At 28.2% G+C, this 19,917-nt stretch overlaps 1 protein-coding gene across 2 annotated transcripts in view; it reads right to left on the reverse strand.

The window, feature by feature from the left end:
- chas (chascon) overlaps positions 1-19,917 on the reverse strand; it is a 56,424-nt gene that overhangs the window by 20,595 nt on the left and 15,912 nt on the right. Inside the window, exons 2-4 of one of the 2 annotated variants that reach the window (XM_065506812.1) lie at positions 17,153-17,243; positions 3,188-3,357; positions 2,715-3,011 (exon numbers count right to left, since the gene is read on the reverse strand). In XM_065506812.1, coding sequence (XP_065362884.1) covers positions 2,715-3,011; positions 3,188-3,357; positions 17,153-17,243 — 558 coding nt within the window. Of the gene's footprint in view, positions 1-2,714; positions 3,012-3,187; positions 3,358-17,152; positions 18,566-19,917 lie in introns of both variants that reach the window. The other variant, XM_065506811.1, reaches the window with a different exon arrangement.

Below are 19,917 nucleotides of genomic sequence, written 5' to 3' on the forward strand. Positions count from 1 at the left end.
GCATAAATCTCTTAAAAATGTTGGTATACACATAAAATTCAACGCAAATAAACTTGATGGCGATCGGTCCATAATTAGTCATAGCTCCCAAATAAGACCCTCTTCCGAAAATTAGTTTTATAAATTTTAAAAGAAAAAAATGGTTGGGCATGACCGACCAAAAAAAAAATGACCGAGGTAAAAAAATCGAATTTTTTAAAGTATTTTGCGATATTGATCTTGAAGATGAAGTTTTTTTGATTTTATATGTTCACAATTTTTGTTCTTTATGACAAGGGCTACAACTTTGCCAGCACGTTATGTGCTGGAAGTTTTGCTTTACTTCTTTAATTTGAAAAAAATGCCTCCAAAGCACCCGATTGCTCACCAAAGCTTATGGTGAATGTGTTACATCGGCTTCAATGCGCCAGAAATGGTTTGTTCGGTTCAGAAATGGTGATTTTGATACAAAAAATTTTGGTAAAACAAATAATTGGATACATTACTCCATGAATATTATTGTCAACTCTACAAGAGCTTGAAAAATCATTGGGAGCTACTAGGGTATTCGAATTATTCGATTTTTCTCTTGTTCGAATAAAACGAATAAGAATTTTAACTTGTTCGAATAATTCGATCACACGTTTAAAATTAATCGAATTATTCGAATAATTTAAATTTTTTTTTAAAAAGGTAAAGATTGAAGTTTTGATGTCGGTTTTTTAATATTTTATTGTTAAAGAAAAACAAAAAATAACGTTAAAGTTAACAATTCATGTATTGCTAATGTTAAAAAAAAAACATTCGAAAACAAAGTCCATCATTAAATTTGCATCAGAAATATTCTGATCAGATTCCCTCCCGAACAATCTAAAAAACAATTGACTAGCTAACTCTTTAGTTTCCGTTTTGGAGCTATGCTTTAATAAACATTTTGAAAGATTTGTTTTTAGAATTGTAACTTCTGGCAGTAATTTTTATATATTTATAGAAGGAGCTATCGGAACACTCAACTACAGTGACCGAAAGTCCCTTTGTCTTAAGTTATTTGTCGAATTTCAGAAACAATACAATTTTTGTGAGTCATTATTACTTATTTAAATTTGAAATTATGAAAAATTTTAAGAAATTTAATAAATTTAAATATTTATGAACATTTATTCGTTTTATTCGATTATTCTACATAAAATTGTTCGAATTATTCGTTATTCGAAAATGGTCATTTTTAAATTGTTCGAATCGTAATCGATCGATCATTAGTCGAATGAATACCCTAGGAGCTACTCAAGCAGCAATTTCAAAACGTTTGCGAGCGACATGATTCATCCAAAAACAGGAATATTGGGTACCTTACGAATTGAAGCCGAGAGACATTGAAAGGCGATTTTGAATGTCCTGGAGCGCTGTAAAAAAAATATAATTTTAGCACCTAATCATTACTTGCAATGAAAACACGATCCATTACAATAGCCCGAAACGTAAGAGATCGTATGTGCAGCCCAGCCAATTAGCCGAATCGACAAGAAAGCCTAATATTTATGCAGCTAAAATATCTATTATGAGCTGCTGAAATCTGATCAGACCATCACAGGGAACCTGTACTGAACGCAACTGATTCTTTTGAAGCGAGCATTGGACGAAAAACGGCCAGAATATTCGGCCAGACAGGAAAAATATTACACCATGATAACACTGGGCCACATGTTGCAATACCTGTTGAAAAGTATTTAGAATGAAGTGGTTGGGAAGTTTAGTCTCACCCGCATTATAGTCCAGACCGTGTCCCGTCCGACTACTATTTGTTTGGGTCTGGGATACGCTTCACTTTGAAACAGAGTATCCCATATTTTTTTGATTCGTTCTTGGCCTCAAAAGATGATCAGTTCAGTTTAGGAAAAGCAAATCCAGAAATTCTCATAAAAACAGAAATTTCGCCCATAAAAACCACATTTGGTCCGAGGCTGGTAAAATAATTTGGAATGCATACCTAAAACTGTTGCCTATTTTTGAATCCCAGCTTAGCCTTAATTCAAAATTCAGATAAAAAAATAGGTTAAATTCGGTAGGGCCTATTTTATGCGTTTTCTATTTTAAATTTATCCTTGGCGAAGCACCTTTCAAAAAATATAAAATCGTTATAAGTTCCCTAAGAAACTTTTTCTCTAGCAAGCAAAGAGTAATAGCAAATTTTCAATCAAAAAACAAGAAAATTAAAAATGTTCTCAATTTTCAAATTCAATACTCAAATTCAATTATTTTTAAACTCGTAAAATATTTTGGTTTGAAACTTGTTTCGTATGATATTTTTTTTTTTGATTCTGCTCCACTATGTATTGTATTAATCATTAAATTATTGGAAATTCCTGTTATACCATAGGCAATTTATATTTTAAATCCATTAATAAAATTAATTTAAAAAAAAATCTTTCCACCTAACCCACTGTACTGAGACTTTGCCCATTATTAAGATGATTTAAGAAGATGTTTGCAATGCGTTCATTCTCTTCTTCTTTATCTTTTCTTTTCATTTTTCAACAAGATTTTCATTTTAATATTATAATTTGTTTACTAACTTGTTTTTTGAGTTTTTTTCTTTCTTCGGTTTTTTTTCCACATTTCTATTTTATAACGTTGAGCTGTGCAGCAGTGCCACAGAAACGTCTATGTATGTGTAATATTATAACATTTGCAACTGCTGCCTAATTGAGTAGAGAAGTGGTAGAACAACAACTTACCTCATCGGAAAAATCGCCCATATGTTTGACATCTTCCGTTTCAATATAATCTTTTGTTTCTTCATGCGACACTACCCGTTTCTCATTGATCTCTCTCACTAGACCATCAGCCGGTCTAGGCACAATGCTCTTGACTAATGTGCCCCCAGCATTTTCCAATTCTGCCAATTCTGCGCCACCACCTCCTCCTTCTCCGCCAGCGGCTGCGGCAACTCCCGTATCTTTGCCATATTGCAAAGCACCTTTGTGTTTAATATCGTTGGGATTTAAGGCAACTGGTAAACCTAAATCTCGTTTCTGCCACAAGTTGCCAGAAATAGAAAAACAGAAATAACAGAAAAAAACACATAAAAGTGTATTGATTATGCAAATCTCATATTTTTGTTGTTGTTTTGTGTTGTGTTCGTAAATTGTATTAAAGTTGCTCAATTGTCTACACTCTAATGCACTCACAATCTAGCAGTTGTACATACCTCTGTTGTTTCAGTTTCTTGTTTATCCGTATCCTCTGTGGTATTTGTTGATACAATGGGTCCACTGTCTTCGATTACTTTGCCATCTTCGAAAACCACTTGACGTTTGACATGAGTTTCGATTTGACGTGTTGTTGTTAATTCGGTTTTTCGTTTTGTTATCCATTCTTCTGCAAAAAGAGCATAAAATAAAAAAAAAACCAAAGAGTATGAGTACAATGTAGTTTCTGTAAGTGTATTAAGTTTATTTTTAATAGTTAAAGGCCTAAAAGTATACTAATCATATTTATTTAATTGAATTGAAACTCTATATTCGTTTTAAAACAAACAAATTGTATTGAGTGTCGATTAGGGCTTTAAAGGTGACCATATACGTATGTATGAATGTGTGTATGGATGTTTTATTATGTTAACATTTATTGATGGTAACAGTGGTGAGTTTTGATTTAAAAGATTAACATAATTGAAACTATTTTTTTTGATAAATGAAATTAAACATTTCATGCTTCATTTGCAATACATATTAATTAATTTGATCAATTAAACAAATCTAATTTGGAAGAAAGCTTGTATGATGTAATGAAAAATTAATTATATAAAGAATGACTGCTTAAAGGAATGAATTCCATATGTATGAAGTACTAAGGTTTTAAGCCTACCCAATAAGCATTTTTGCTGGAATTCAAGTGTAAAACAAGTTGAATTCCAGTCATACATTCAAACTTCAAGAGTTGAAATACACTTGGGTTACACTTTATTTCAATAGCATTCTCCAGTGAAAAGGAAACTTGAATTCAAGTCAAACATTATAGTGTTAATACAGTTGAATTACAGCCTTGAATTACAGTGAAATACAAATCGAAAAAATACTTGAATTTAAGCTTTGAAATATAGATTAATTCAACCCTTGAATTATAGTTCAATACAAGTCGAACAAAATAATTATATTCAAGCTCTTATTAATATTGGTTTTATTTATATTACATTTTTTTACATAAATTAACGTAAAATTAAACTGAAATATTACAATTCAATTATAAATACAGATTTGGAGCACCAGGATAATTTAGCTAATTAGTTTTCCAGTTCTTCTTTTCTTTCAAAACTTGCATTGTCAATGATGTTTCCAGGATTATTGTTGTCTTGATTATATTTGTGATCTGTGGATATACTTCTCACATTTTATGGAACTGTTGACTGCTCTATTGACTGTTTAGTAAACAATGAAACAATTTTTTTTTTAGTCTAATTTTGATTTTTTCACCATTTTACTATGAACTTACTTTAACTTTTTTTATAAAACACTGATTATTTATATTGAATTCTTGCATTTTAGTTATAATTTACTGCAATTTCTAAAAGCATTAAATTCAACTATTATTTTTTCGGATTTAAATTTTATTATATTGACAATAAAAAAATGTTTGAAACAAATTTTCAAACATTATCAAACATTGTTTACTCGAAAAATACTTGAAAATAGAACTGAAATTCAAATTGAATTCCAGTTAAAATTCAACCACTTGAATTTTAATATTATGTGTGCTTATTGGGTATGAATTAATTAATTCGTAATGAAATGTTTAAGAAATAAAATTTATTTTGATTTTGAAAATTTAATTATAAATTATTGGGAGTATGACTTAAAAATGCGGGATTTACATTAGATGAGTAGGAGTAGGAGTATCTTTTGTACACGGATTTTGTTTTATTATCACTTAGTTATTGAACATTATAGTGCAAGCAACAAATTGTTTTTTCTTCGCGTCATATGCGGAAAGTTTTGCTTTACTTCTTTAATTTGAAAAAAAGTTCCGCTGAATCACACTGATTGCTCACCTAAGTTTATAGTAAATGTCTTCCATCAGTTTCAACATGCGAGAGATGGTTTGTGCGGTTCAGAAGTGGTATTTTTGACACGGAAGACAAAGATCGCCCAGGCCAGCCAAAAAAGTTAGAAGACCAAGCATTAGAGGCATTACTCTATGAGGATTGTTGTAAAACTCAACAAGATCTTGCGAAATCATTGGGAGCTACTCATTTAAAAGCAGAAAAATTGGGTAAAATACGAATTGAAGCCGAGAAACCTTGAAAGACGATTTTGCATGTCTGAAATGAACACTATAAAACTAAATTATTTTGGCACAGAATCATTACTTGCGATGAAAAATGCATCCATTACGATAACCGGAAGTGTAATAGATCATATGTGAAGACCGGCCAACCAGCCGAATCGACACCAAAGCCAAATTTCCATGACACTAAGGTAATGCTCTGTATTTGGTGGGTCCATGAGCTGCTGAAATCGGACCAGACCATCACAGGGATTCTGTACCAAACGCAACTGATTCGTTTGAAGCGAGCATTGGCCGAAAAACGCCCAAATATGTGGCCAGACATGAAACCGTAATATGCCATCATGACTACGCTCGGCCACAATACCTGTTTAAAAGTATTTAGAAATATTTAGCCTCAAAAGATGAGCAGTTCTTTTGGCTTGGAATCCATATGTTGTGAGAAAGATGTGAAAAGCTAATAGCAAACAATGGCCAATACTTTGAATAAATTTATATTGACGAAATGTTTCAAAATAGAAACAAAAAATTTTAAAAAAATTCCGCATTTTTAAGTCATACAACCAATAATTGCGATCAAAAGAAAATCCACAATTTTATATAATATGGGATGTTTTTTTGGCGAATTTCATAGAGAGTTGTTGGATTATTGTGACATATGCTGTAATAGTTTAACTCTGAAAATGTCGTCAAATAGTATAATGGAAAGACTTTAAAAACATAGACTACGGCAGAGTACAGAGCAATTGTAACATTAAAATTACATACAGAATTAGTTCTATAAAAAATTAGATTATGAGTGAAGTTTAAAAAATTTTGAATATTCGAAGTTTTAGTCTGCTTTTACACATGGCAAGTTTTCTTGCCGCAAGTCTGAGTTTATAGGAGAGAGAGGCAAGACGAAATAAGAGGGGTACACACTTGCTTGCAATGGCAAGTCTCTTCAATTCTCTTTTGTTTTCTCATTTTCACTATAGCGTCTATTAGGTTTTGACATACAAAATTGAACATAGACTTGCTGTGTGTAAACAGACGATCAACTTTAAAAGGGAATCGAAGTGACTTGCTACAAGTAAACTTGCTGTGTGTAAATACAGACTTAACGTTTCCAGATTACAATAAAATCTTCAGTATATGTATTTGCTAAGAATTGAGTAATAATATTTTGAATGTATTTTACTAAAACTGAACAATAGAACTATAATAATAATGATGTAGCAGTTTGGTCCCAAGGGTATAAAAGGGTAAATTTACATGTGTTCGCTTTTAATAAATTACAATTTATATAATTTTACTGTACATACTTCAATAAAGAATACCAAATATAAAAAATTTTTAACTTTTACCCAGAGTTTGAAAGGCTTAACGTTTCCGTTTCCGGATTTTACTAAAATTTTTTGTCGAACAATTATACAAAATTAAAAAAGTTTCTAACTTAATGTCTGAGCGAATTTTATTTTCAGAGTTATATTATGGAATTTTATGAGGATCAATTTTGTGGAAGATCTTAACGCTCTACCTTATCTCTTTATGTGTCAATTTGAACCTTATTTCGAGAAAATCAAAATTTCTAATTTTAGTACTAAATTGTAATTTTAGTACTAAATAGTAACTTTATTACTAAATAGTAACTTTAGTACTAAATTGTAATTTGAGTACTTAATTAAAATTTTAGTACTAAATTGTAATTTGAGTACTTAATTAAAATTTTAGTACTAAATTGTAATTTGAGTACTAAATTGTAATTTGAGTACTAGATTGTAATATTAGTACTAAATTGTAATTTTAGTACTAAATTGCAATTTTAATATGTACTAAATTGCAATTTTAGTACTAAATAGTAACTTTAGTACTTAATTGTAATTTTAGTTCTATGCATATTATACTTTAAGTACTAAATTGCATTTTTAGTACTAAATTGTAATTTTAGTACTAGATTGTAATTTTAGTACTGCATTGTATTATTAGTACTAAATTGTTATTTTAGCACTAAATTGTAATTTTAGCACTAAATTGTAATTTTGGTACTAAATTGTAATTTTAGTACTTAATTGTAATTTTAGTACTACATTGTAATTTTAGTACTAAATTGTAGTTTTTGAACTGTAATGTAATTTCAGCACTAATTGTTGGTACTTAATTGAAATTGTGGTACAAAATTATAATTTTAGTACCAAATTGAATTTTTTTTACAAAATTTTAATTGTAAAAAATTGTGGTACATAATTTTAGTTTTAGTACTAATTTGTAATTTTATTATGAAAGTCTTGAATATTTTTCTGGCCAAGTTTTTCATATAGAATATTTTATTAGGCCCCAAACATAATAAAGTTTGTACATCATAATGCTACAAAATCTATATTATTAACAATAAATAAAAAAAAAACAATAAAGCAAACTGGGAAAAAGGGTGTGCTAAAAACCAAAGTATGAATAAGAAGACCATTTATGTACAATTCGACGTACTCGTAGTTACTTACTTTAGTTACAAACATATGACATCATATTAATATTTCATATTATAAGGTTTATTTTTGCTATTTGTATTATGTACTTATATATGACGTGTGAGTTATATAAAAAATAATAATACAAAACAATAGAAAAGAAAATTAATTATTTCTTATATTTAAATAAATAAAAAAATTATTGCATATAAATCGAACAACAAATACGCGCTATGAATTTCTAAAAGAATTAATGAATGAATTCTATTAATACTGATACTGATGTTAAAGTGACATTAAATGTCAAATGGCGGTTAGACAGAAAACACAACTGTTGTTCTTTGTTTTTTTTTTGTCCAAAGTCCTTTCATTTAGTAACAGTTTTAGTTGAACTCGTACTAAATAAGTTTATACGTATGTTCTTATTAAATATGTGGTTTATATAAAGAACATTTCAATTATCAGCATTTTAATATTGTGCAACTATTTAGCTTGCATAAAAAAGACTAAAAAATCAACAACAAGATTCAAATGTCTGCTGCCCTAAACTCAAACTCAACTTGTTGATAGATGGCGCCAACCCAACTTTACTAACAACAATGTGTAACGTTTTTTTTTTCTATTTTTAACGTTTTATTATTTTCTTGTCATTGTGTATTTAAATAAAGTTTTACAGTTTAAAAGCATTTAAAAAACTGTGAACAAATACAATATTTATCAGTGTAAATCGCAGACAAACAGACGGACAACAGTGAATTACATGGAAATATTTCGTTGTTGTTTCCTATTTGGTTGATACGAAACAAAAAAAAAAAAACAACAAACCTACAAAACAAAAAAACAAGCGACCTTTAATGGTCCAGCAATTCCAAATGCACATTACGGTACTTTTTATGAAATACTAGACAATTAAGTAAAATGCAATACAACAACAGCAACAATTTTCAAAATTATAAAATGTTGCATTTAAATACTCGTTTTTCTCATTTTCATTTGCGAAACTTTTAAAGCGAAACCTAAAGTGTGTCCAGAATTTTGCAAACTCAAATAAAAACCGTTACAAAGACAAATTGTTTTAGAGTTTAATTGAAAAGGGTTTTAACTCAAAAAATAGTTTATACAATTTGAAATATACATATACATACATATTTCTGATAAAATAAATAAAAAAATCATAAATTTTTTAACGAAAATATCACCTTTTTTAAGTACGAGTGTTTCCTATAAAGTTTTGAACTGGAACCGGTCTCTACCCTTTAGCTAGTTGTGGTCCCCTACTCACGAATAGTTGTAGTACAAAATTTAATTTTAATACTAAATTGTAAGTTTAGTACATAGTATATTGTAATTTTAGTACAAAATTGTAATTTTAGAACTAAATTGTAATATTTTACTAAAATTGTAATTTAAATTTGCAATTTGGGTTCCAAATTTATTTTAATTTAGTACAAGATCTCATCTTAGTACTGACCTATAGTTTTAGTACTAACCATTATTAGCACTAAATTGTAATTTGAGTACTAGATTGTAGTTTTAGTACTAAATTGAAATTTGAGTATTTAATTGTAATTTTAGTACTAAATTGTAATTTTAGTACTAAACTCTAATTTTTGTACTAAACTGTAATTTTAGTACTAAATTGTAATTATAACACTAAATTGTAACTATAGTACTAAATTGTAATTTTGGTACTAAATTGTAATTTTTGTACTAAATTGTAATTTTAGTACTAAATTGTAATTTTAGTACTAAACTGTAATTATAACACTAAATTGTAACTATAGTACTAAATTGTAATTTTAGTACTAAATTGTAATTTTTGTACTAAATTGTAATTTTAGTACTAAATTGTAATTTTAGTACTAAATTGTAATTTTAGTACTAAATTGTAATTTTAGTACTAAATTGTAATTTTAGTACTAAATTGTAATTTTAGTACTAAATTGTAATTTTAGTACTAAATTGTAATTTTAGTACTAAATTGTAATTTTAGTACTAAATTGTAATTATAACACTAAATTGTAACTATAGTACTAAATTGTAATTTTAGTACTAAATTGTAATTTTAGTACTAAATTGTAATTATAACACTAAATTGTAACTATAGTACTAAATTGTAATTTTAGTAGTAAATTGTAATTTTAGTACTAAATTGTAATTTTAGTACTAAATTGTAATTTTAGTACAAAACTGTAAGTATAACACTAAATTGTAACTATAGTACTAAATTGTAATTTTAGTACTAAATTGTAATTTTTGTACTAAATTGTAATTTTAGTACTAAATTATAATTATAACACTAAATTGTAACTATAGTACTAAATTGTAATTTTAGTACTAAATTGTAATTTTAGTACTAAATTGTAATTTTAGTACTAAATTGTAATTTTAGTACTAAATTGTAATTATAACACTAAATTGTAACTATAGTACTAAATTGTAATTTTAGTAGTAAATTATAATTATAACACTAAATTGTAACTATAGTACTAAATTGTAATTTTAGTACTAAATTGTAATTTTAGTACTAAATTGTAATTTTAGTACTAAATTGTAATTTTAGTACTAAATTGTAATTTTAGTACTAAATTGTAATTATAACACTAAATTGTAACTATAGTACTAAATTGTAATTTTAGTAGTAAATTGTAATTTTAGTACTAAATTGTAATTTTAGTACTAAATTGTAATTTTAGTACTAAATTGTAATTTTAGTACTAAATTGTAATTTTAGTACTAAATTGTAATTTTAGTACTAAATTGTAATTATAACACTAAATTGTAACTATAGTACTAAATTGTAATTTTAGTACTAAATTGTAATTTTAGTACTAAATTGTAATTTTAGTACTAAATTGTAATTATAACACTAAATTGTAACTATAGTACTAAATTGTAATTTTAGTAGTAAATTGTAATTTTAGTACTAAATTGTAATTTTAGTACTAAATTGTAATTTTAGTACAAAACTGTAATTATAACACTAAATTGTAACTATAGTACTAAATTGTAATTTTAGTACTAAATTGTAATTTTTGTACTAAATTGTAATTTTAGTACTAAATTATAATTATAACACTAAATTGTAACTATAGTACTAAATTGTAATTTTAGTACTAAATTGTAATTTTAGTACTAAATTGTAATTTTAGTACTAAATTGTAATTTTAGTACTAAATTGTAATTATAACACTAAATTGTAACTATAGTACTAAATTGTAATTTTAGTAGTAAATTGTAATTTTTGTACTAAATTGTAATTTTAATACTAAATTGTAATTTTAGTACTATGTATATTGTAATTTTAGTACTAATTTGTAATTTTACTAAATTTAAATTTGAGTACTAAATTGTAATTTTAGTACTAAATTTAAATTTGAGTACATACTAAATTGTAATTTTAGTACTAAATAGTAATTTTAGTTCTAAATTGTAATTTTAGTACTAAATTGTAATTTTAGTACTAAATTGTAATTTTAATACTAAATTGTAATTTTAGTAGTAAATTGTAATTTTAGTACTAAATTGCAATTTTAGTACTAAATTGCAATTTTAATACTAAATTGTAATTTTAATACTAAATTGTAATTTTAATACTAAAATGTAATATTAGTACTTAATTGTAATTTTAATATTACAATTTAAACAAATAAATTTAAGTGGTACGTACAATCTTATAATTTATGAAAATAATTCTACACAATTTCCAATTGTATTTCAGAATTTTCTACTTGTATTTCAGAAATTCCCATCTGAAATACAAATGGAAAATTTTGAAATACAAATGGAAATTTCTGAAATACAGAAAATATAGAAAATTCTGAAATATAAATGGAAAATACTGAAAAATAATTGGAATATACTGAAATTCAATTAGAAAATATTTAAATATACATAATTGGAAATTTCTGAAATTCAATTAAAATTTTCTGAAATATAATTGGTATTTTCTAAAATACAATTGGAAATGGTGTAGTATTCGTGCTTTTGTCTTTGAAACCGGCCTAAATTTTAAAGAATTTGGCATCAGTAAAAAAATAAGGGTTATTCAAAATAATCACAGAATTATTGGAATATTGTTTTATTCAAACACATTTATAATCTACAAACATATGACAATTAAAAGATTTTAAATGCATTTCAACACATGTACATATGTAGTTTCTTTCACTGTAACATTAAGATTTATCAGGTTGTTATAGACTCTGACTGACTATACGTCCATTATGTAATAAGAAAATGCGCTCAAGCATATCGGCGAAATATCAAAAATAAAACAACCCAACAAACCAAATCATTGCAACGGACGGCAACATGTAAGGGTACAAATCTAATAATATCCAACCGTACATACTACATACGAGTATAGACATAGAGAAGCAAATATTTGAAAAATTTCAAACATGTGCATGAATGCGCAAAGTTTTATACTGGTACTTGTACACGAGTTAAGTACATTTTATGTCTGGTTTCGTCCGTTTGTTTCTTCTGTCTATTTGAAGAGGTATCAATTTTGTTCAATAAAAACTACATTCCGTGGCATAAACATCAATTATCTAATAGTTTCTTTAGTTACAACTACTGCCACCACCGCTGCAGCCACTGCCACAGCCGCCTCAGCTGCTGCTGCTGCAACTGCTACACAATATCAATTACATTTTATAATGCCAGAGAATTGAAAAGGAAAAAATTCCAATAAAAAAATAAACAAAAAAAAACACAAATTAAATGTTAAATGAAATGAAAATGTTTTTAATACTTGTTGTGTACTCATTGTAAAATCATTGATGTAAATTAAAATAATTAATTTGAATTATTTTTTAAGAGGTGATTTGATTTAATCATAATTTAAATACAAGTTTATTGCATATACACTAATTGGATATGTATGTACTGCTATTAAGTTAAGCGCTTAATTTTGTTGCCACATTGATTACGGAAGGAATCGTATGGACGGCATTGTTTTATAATTTAGAAATAATTATCACCAAGTGTTTTATTACTGGCATTTTCCTGTTTGGAAATTGCAAATTATCTTAAAAATTGTACATGAATATCTTAGGAACTTTTCAGAAACAACTACAAAATAAATATTTAGAAATACTTAAAGACTATTTAAGTTTGTTCTATTTAGTTTTGTTTTGCAAGTGTCAGTCTGTTCATTTATTTAGTATTTTTTCTGTTTACTCTATATTATATTTTAATACGTGTAATTAAACCTTAATGGTTTTGACCGATGGTCACATAATGTACTTGCACCAACTAATTAACACTGAAAACACTTGTCATAACAAACTGACACTTCAATATTCAATGACATTTGCAACATTCAAAATAAATTTCTAACATTGCAATAGCTGGCTAATTAAAATATTATAAACTGCCATTTAACAAATAATTAAACTAGTTCTTTAACTTTGGGTTAAAAGTGACCACCGCTGTCATTAAATATCATGCTGTAAGCGCCATATAAGTTTATAAAGCTAGAAATATGAAATTAACAATGTTATTATTGTTATAGCTAAGAATATTTATTGTTCAAGTTGAATTCATGGTCACTTTGTATTAAAAAAGATCGTAAATAAAAAAAAACACCTGTCATAAATAAACATATTGACACTGGGGGCTCGCAGTTAACATGACATACAGCTCAAGGGGTGCCAACATGACTGTAAATAGATTCATGTGTGTAAATATAGATTTTATGTTTTTCTATTTTTTTTGTATACATATTGGCATATAGAAAATGGTTTATTTTTTTCAAATGTTTCTTTTTAGTCTTCCACTTTCAATTTGGTGTAAAAAGCGAATGCGAATTAAAATTTTAGTACAAAATTGTAATTTTAATACAAACATTTTTTTTAATGTTAAATTTTAGTACTAAATTGTAATTTTAGCACTAAATTGTAATTTTAGTACTAAATTGTAATTTTAGTACTAAATTGTAATTTTAGTACTAAATTGTAAATTTAGTACTAATAAATTTAGTTCCAAATTGTAATTTTAGTTCCAAATTGTAAATTTAGTACATACATACGGTCCAACAAATTAAAAAATTTCTAAAGTATCTCTATATCGGTTCAAAAGCTACAGAGTTTTGGCCGATGAAAAACGATAATGAGCCACTGTGCTCCATATATTGTAAATCCCGTATTTTTAAGTCATACATCCAATATAATTATTATTTTTTTTATTATTTAAATAAACTAAATATGGTTAATTTTAATTTTGTTTACTTTATTTGCATTAAAACAGAATTTTTTTTAATAAAAAAATTTTCGAATTTTTTCTGTAACGTAAATCGAAGGTTACTTTAGCAACATAATTTCCTTGAGGTCAATGAAAATTCAAAAGACTTTAAAAGCAAACTTTTATTATTCTTCTTTAATGGAGTGTAATTTAACATAAGACTTAAGCAACAACCGAACTGAAATTGTAAATGAAAGACCTATGAAACGAACTTTTTCTTGCAGGGTATATTAAAAAACAAAGAAGTTAAGAAACAAACTTGTGATAAAGTTGTAGAAATAAAAGATTTTAGAAACAAACATTGTTTACTTTTTTTACAAATGCATAAAACAAAATCAACCGTATGTGAAATGAACTTAAACTTTTATGTAAAATAATGAAATTTTACATTTTCACAGAAAAGTTCATCAGCCCCGAAAATTAAAATGTAAATAAACAAAGGATTTTTTTAAGATTCCAATTGAAAGTGTCTAGATTTTTATTATACCCTTCACCTTCGTGAGAAGGGTATATATAAGTTTGTCATTCCGTTTGTAATTTCTACATTTTTCATTTCCGACCCTAAAAAGTATATATATTCTGGATCCTTATAGATAGCGGAGTCGATTAAGCCATATCCGTCTATCTGTCTGTCTGTCCTTCTGTCTGTTGAAATCAATTTTCTGAAGACCCCAGATATTTAAAATCAGCAAAATCGGTCTACAAATGGCTGAGATATGAGGAAAAAACCAAGACAACCTCGATTTTTGACCTATTTTTGACCTATATCTGGATTACTAAGACATTAATATAGACAATATGGATATCTAATCTAATGATAGATATTTCAAAGACATTTGCAACGACGTATATAAGACCATAGTAAGTTGGACCTACAATGGGTCAAAATCGGACAAAAATTTTAACCCGAATTTTTTGTTCACAAAAAAAATTGAAAAAACAAAAAAAAAAAATAAAATTTAAAAAAAAAAATTCTAAATTTAAAATAAAAAAATTTAAATTTAAAAAAAAATACAAAAATTTAAAATAACAATCGAAAAATTTTTTTTTTTCAAAAAAATTAAAAAAACAACTGAAAAAAAATAAAATTTTTTTACCTAAAAATATTTAAAATTTTGACGTATTTGGTATTTGGTGAAGGGTATATAAGATTCGGCACAGCCGAATATAGAACTCTTACTTGTTTTATAAGGTATTTGCAGCTAATCTTTGTTGTTATAATGAAAAAAATTGCCTGAAAACTGAAAATATAAGTTTTATTGATCTTAGCTACTTTTAATAAAATTTTCAATCATGATTGCACACATCTTATGAAATCTTTCTATCCTCAATACAAACAAATTACCTGAGGCCATGAAAAACTCAACTAACAATAAAATTTTCCTTTGATTTTTGTTCATGTTCCAATGTCGCGTTCTGCTACCTAAATCAGCATTTTTATCAGTACTTAGCAATCATTATAATCAAATGCGTCTTGTTCGCTATTTGATTTTTCATAACCAAAGTTTTTTTTATTATTTTAACAGGCATATTTAGATTGATAAAATGTATGACGAATGAAGAAAAATTAAAATAGTTTCACTAATTATAAAGAATTTTTCGAAAAAAGTAGTTAAGAAGTGCAATCGAAATTGGCAAAAACAAACAGAATTAATAATAAATACGAAACTTCTGTTAAAACTGAACTAAGAAACAAAAATTACACAAAATTTTAATATTTTTTTTGAAATTATTAAAATTTCTATTTCTATTGCAAGATTTACAATATATGACGTATTTTTCGAAGGCATTTTTTGTTTTTAATAACTTATATTTCATTTTCAAGGGTACATATCTGTCATTTATTCCAACTTAATTATTGAACATTATAGTGTAAATAACAAAGTTTTTCTATGCTTCGAAAATGTCGAATTTGGTACCTGGTACAATGATACCGCTGAAGCACGCCGATTGCTCACTAAAGCTTATGGTGAATGTGTTCCATCTGTTTAAACGTGCGAGAGATAGTTTGTGCTGTTCAGAAGCGGTGATTTTTACACGGAAGACAAAGATCGGCCAGGCCAGCCAAAAAAGTTTGAAGAGCAAGAATTTTAGGCGTTACTCCATGAAGATTTGTAGTCAAACTCAACAAGAGCTGGTAAAATCATTGGGAGCTAATCAAACAGCAATGTCAAAACGTTTGCGTGCAGCAGGATTCATTAAAAAGCTGGGAAATAGGCTACCATACGAATTCAAGCTGAGATACCTTGAAAGACGATTTTGTATGTATGAAATGCTGCTTCAACGCTTTAAAAGGAAATAATGTTTGCAACGATTTGCGATGAAAAATTGATCCATTACGATAACCCAAACCGTAAGAGATCGTATATGAATCTCGGCCAACCAGCCGAATCGACACCAAAGCCAAATATTCATGGCGCTATGGTAATGCTCTGCATTTGGTGGGAGCAAAAGGGTTCTATATATTATGAGCTGCTGAAATCTAGCCAGACCATCACAGGAAACCTGCACTAAACGCAACTGATTCGTTTGAATCGAGCATTGGCCGAAAAACGCCCAGAATATGTGGCCAGACATGAAACGGTAATATTCCATCATGACAACGTTCACATGTATCAATTCCTGTTAAAAAGTATTTAGAATGAAGTGGTTGGTAAGTTTTGACTCATAGTCCAGACCTTGCCCCGTCCGACTACTGTTGGTTTCGATCTATGCAGACCACGCTTCACTTTGGAAGAGAGTATCCGAAATTGGCTTTATTCGTTCTTGGCCTCAAAAGATGAGCAGTTCTTTTGGCTCGAAATCCATATGTTGTAAGAAATATGGGTGGGAAAAGGTCATAGCTAACAATGACAATATTGTACAAATTTTTTAAAATAAAAGCTAAAAATTTGAAGAAAAAATATCCGCATTTTTTAGTCAAAAACCCAATAAATTTTTAGAAAAAACCACGGCCGGTTTTACTTACAGTCAGTAAACTATTTTTAATACTCGTATTTTAATATGCCTTACAGAAACAGAAAATATCCAAATTTTATAAATTAATTCAATTCTCACAATAAACTCAAATTAAGAAAAATATTACTCATACCACTCGTAGTCCACTTAACGTTTTTAAACAGGGATCCACTTAAATTCCTTTATTTGTAAAAGTCTTTTAAAAATAAATAAAAATAAAAATTTCATTCACTTACCTTCTTTGGTTAAAGCTTCCGTATTATTTTCATCGTCTAGTGTTAAATTATCGTTATCGTCGCCATCATAATCCTTCGATTCGTATTCGACCTGGGAAGTATCGATATCATAGAAATTAACACGGGTTACGTGACGTACATAGTTAGTGGTGTTAGTAATATAATTAGAGTTCTTAAGAGATTTGGATTTCTTTGAGGTTGAGGGTAGTAAATAGTTGTTGTTGTTATTGTTGCTGTTGCTTTTATTGTGGGTTTTGTGAAACGCAGTTGTAGTAGTGGTCGTCGGTGTGCTTGCGGGAACTGTGGTCGGTGGTGATTTCTTTGCAGGCTGTTGATGTTGTATTGTATGCTCTGGTATTGTGGCCAAAGTCGGATGTGACTGTGATCTGCAGCGAGGTGGTTTTGGTACAATATTTGCACATATTTTGACATTGTTGTTACTTTGGTCAAATTCAAAGTCAAATTCATGTGGCTTTGATCTACCCGCCTTGTATTTGGGTGGTTTGGTTTTGGGTAAAGGTGGCGGGGGTGGTGAAACTGAAGTATATTTATAATGACTAGTATTTTCTGGTAAAGCAGTAGTAGGGGTAGTATGTTGAGGCTGAGGAGTAGTAGTAGTAGTAGATGTTGTGTTAGCGTTTTCTCTATATTGATAATAATCTGCAGGTGGTTCTGGTGGTGGGGCAGTGTAATAATACGATGATGCAGTTTTTTGATTATTATTATTGTAATCTTCGAATGATTTGCCAATTTGCAGTTGATGTTGTGGTAGATTATAGTCGATATTTGGTATGGCAGTCTCGCCGGTTGATGTTGTCGATGTGGCAGTACTGCTGCTTTCATTTGATCTTCCATCACAGCCATTTGTAGAATATGGCGGCAATAGTAAAATCACCACCATTCGATCATTTGAAATAGTTCATTCATTTAATTTGTGTCACTTTTTAGACGACTGACGGAGTGATTGAGCTTGAGCGTGATCGTGAGTGACCTTATAGTTTTGTAAAAGTGTGCGTTAATTATTACTTGGTTATTATTTTTTGAATAATGTTTTATGTTTGTTTCTTTTTTTTATTTTTTGTCCAAATACAATTATTTCACTTGATCATTAAATTTCATATTGTCTAGCCATTTTGTATAGTGTAATTTTCTCATTATTCTATTGTTGAAATTAATTTTTTCTTTCTTTTAAAATGCATTAATTAGTTTTAGTTTTTACTCTTATTTTTGATGTTCAAGTATTAAATCATTATTTCTGTTTGTTTTGTGATTTTGTTTAAATAATGCAAATTTAACGGAAGATGACTTCATACTACATTTTATAGTTTTTTTTGTTTTTTGTGTTTTGCTTTTATTTTTATGCTTGTTTTAGTTTTGCATTCAATTTTCTATTTTAGTTTCCTTGTAATTGTGCTGTTATTACAGTGAATGGAAAAGTTAGCAATACAAAAACTATTTAAAGTTTATTTAATTAAATATAAATGTTCTGTTATGTAAGATAATTTTTTAGTTAAAAGAAAATTCTAAAAAATATATCAAACATAGTAAGACAAGATAAACCTCAATTAAGCATTTAGCATTCATTTGAAAATTGACACTATTTTGATCATTCAAGTGCTAATTTTGAGAATACAAAATGATAATACAAAGTAACCTTCTTAATTAGCAACATATCTCCGCCTGTTTTAAACATGAGTTAAGATACAATATTTACAACAAAAAGGCTTGGAAAACAAACCGTTATGTCTGACTAGAGTATAATCTGATTCCGGCATGGTTTGAGAGGAGGGAGCTACTCAAGTTTGTAAACAAAAAAACAAATTTGGATTTCTATACTTTTTTCACTTTAAAGGCTTACGACTGTCGCGTGCTGGATCATTTTTTGGATTTTAATGGAGAACGATACAAAGACTGGCATTTGTTTTAACGTTTATATTCAGATTATTATACTGGACCTACTAAAATTATATCCAAAAATTAAATTTCTATAATTTTTTCACTTTATGTTTGTCGCGTTCTGGACCATTTGTTGATTCTCTCATTTATATTCAGATTATTATACAGGACCTGAATGAGGTCCTCGAATTTTATACCAACGAATCGTCATATGCGGGAAGTTTTGTCGCTGAAGCAGACCGATTGCTCATCAAAGCTTATGGTGAATGTTTTCTATCGGTTTCAATGTTCTATAGATGATTTATTCGGTTCAAAAGTGGTGATTTTGACACGGAAGACAAAGATCGCCCAGGCCAGCCAAACAAGTTTGAAGACCAAGAATTGGTGGAATAACTATCAGCCCAATTATGAATAAAAAATTCCCCGGGAGTTTTTTCCCATTGAATTTACATAGGAAAAATGGGAAAAGGGAGAAAACTCCCGGGAAATTTTTATTCATAATTGGGCTGTATATGAATATTGTTGTCAAATTCAACTAAAGCGTAATAATAATCATTGAGAGCTGCTCAAAAAAGGTCTGCAAGCAGCAGAATTCATCCAAAAGCTGGGAAATTGTGTTTCATGCGAATTGAAGCTGAGAGACTGTGAAAAACGATTTTGCATAACCGAAATGATGCTTGAACGCTATAAAAGAAAATCATGTTTGCACCGAATCATTACTTGCGATGAAGCCCGCTCAACCAGCCGAATCGACACCAATGCCAAATATCCAAGGCGCTAAGGTAATTCTCGGTATTTGGTGATAACAAAAGGGTCCCATCTACTGCTAAAATCTAACCAAACCATCATAGGGATGCTACTGATTCGTT

This window comes from Calliphora vicina, chromosome 4 (assembly GCF_958450345.1).
Source record: "Calliphora vicina chromosome 4, idCalVici1.1, whole genome shotgun sequence".
Lineage (NCBI taxonomy): Eukaryota > Metazoa > Arthropoda > Insecta > Diptera > Calliphoridae > Calliphora > Calliphora vicina.